Source organism: Nicotiana sylvestris, chromosome 3 (genome assembly GCF_000393655.2).
Source record: "Nicotiana sylvestris chromosome 3, ASM39365v2, whole genome shotgun sequence".
Classification (NCBI taxonomy): domain Eukaryota; kingdom Viridiplantae; phylum Streptophyta; class Magnoliopsida; order Solanales; family Solanaceae; genus Nicotiana; species Nicotiana sylvestris.
Genome location: NC_091059.1, coordinates 88,808,578 through 88,809,699, shown reverse-complemented (window position 1 = coordinate 88,809,699; position 1,122 = coordinate 88,808,578). Strand labels below are relative to the sequence as shown.

At 43.7% G+C, this 1,122-nt stretch overlaps 1 protein-coding gene across 1 annotated transcript; it reads right to left on the bottom strand.

Moving 5' to 3' along the window:
* Positions 1–252: 252 nt before the first annotated feature.
* Positions 253–798, bottom strand: LOC138887647 (uncharacterized). Its single transcript, XM_070169415.1, has 2 exons — positions 456–798; positions 253–353 (listed from the first exon to the last, which is right to left on the bottom strand). The coding sequence occupies exons 1-2, from the start codon at positions 796–798 to the stop codon at positions 253–255; spliced, it is 444 nt and encodes a 147-aa protein (XP_070025516.1).
* Positions 799–1,122: the final 324 nt, after the last annotated feature.

Genomic DNA, 1,122 nt, shown 5'->3' with positions numbered 1-1,122 from the left:
TTGTGTTTCACAGCGGTCCCACCACGGTCGCGGTGGATCGAGCAATCCAAAGCAGAATGCTCATCATTTACCGCGGTCGTACCGCGGTCCTACCATAGTCACTATCACGGGCTCTTTTTCTTTTAATAAGAGTGTTAATTTCCTACACATCTGGTACAACATCAAACAAAAGAAAAAAGAAACAAAAGAAAACATGGTTTGCCTCCACGCAACGCCTGATTTAACGTTGCGGCGTGACGCAAGCTCATATTATCACTCTTCATTTGTGTATTGGGGTTCCTCCAACGTTATCACCATGTTGTCCCCTTTTTCTTCAGTCATTCCACGGTAATGTTTCAACCTCTGCCCATTCACTATGAATTTGTTTGTCCCATCTTCAGATTCGATCTCCACAGCTCCACTTGGGAACATTTGTACCACTCTGAACTGTCCTGATCATTGGGACTTCAACTTACCTGGAAACAACCTCAAACTTGAGTTATATAGCAGCACTAATTCTCCATGGTTGAAGTTCCGATTCAAGATGTGCTTATCATGCATCAGTTTCATCCTTTCTTTATAAAGTCTAGAACTCTCGAATGCCTGGAACCGGAATTCTTCAAGCTCATGCAACCCATCAACTCTATTGGTGCCCGATGTCTCCATGTTTAAGTTCAGATGACGTAATGCCCACAGTGCTTTGTGTTTGAGCTTAACCGGAAGGTGGCATGCCTTTCTAAATACCAACTTGTATGGTGATATACCAATTGGAGTTTTGAAGGCTGTGCGGTATGCCCATAATGCATCATCCAGCTTCATCGCCCAATTAGTTCTTGTTGCATTCACTGTTTTTGAGAGGATAGTTTTGATTTCTCTATTGGAGACTTCCACTTGCCCACTTGTTTTTGGGTGGTATGGTGAGGCTACCTTGTGGCGAACTCAATACTTCTCCAACAGGCGTGAAAATGCTCTATTGCAAAAATGAGAGCCACCATCACTGATTATGGCTTGGGGTGCCAAAACGTGTGAAGATGTTTTTCTTTAGGAAACTGGTCACCCCTTTTGCATCATTGGTTGGGAGAGCAACTGCTTCGACCCACTTGGAGACATAGTCAACAGCAACTAGTATGTACTTGTTACCGT

Bases quoted from the DNA above. Each gene is read 5' to 3' on its own strand.
- LOC138887647 (XM_070169415.1), bottom strand. From the start codon at position 798: ATGAAGCTGGATGATGCATTATGGGCATACCGCACAGCCTTCAAAACT. The intron at 354-455 runs GTAAGTTGAAGT...ACAAATTCATAG, and splicing joins AAGTTTGAGGTTGTTTCCAG to TGAATGGGCAGAGGTTGAAA.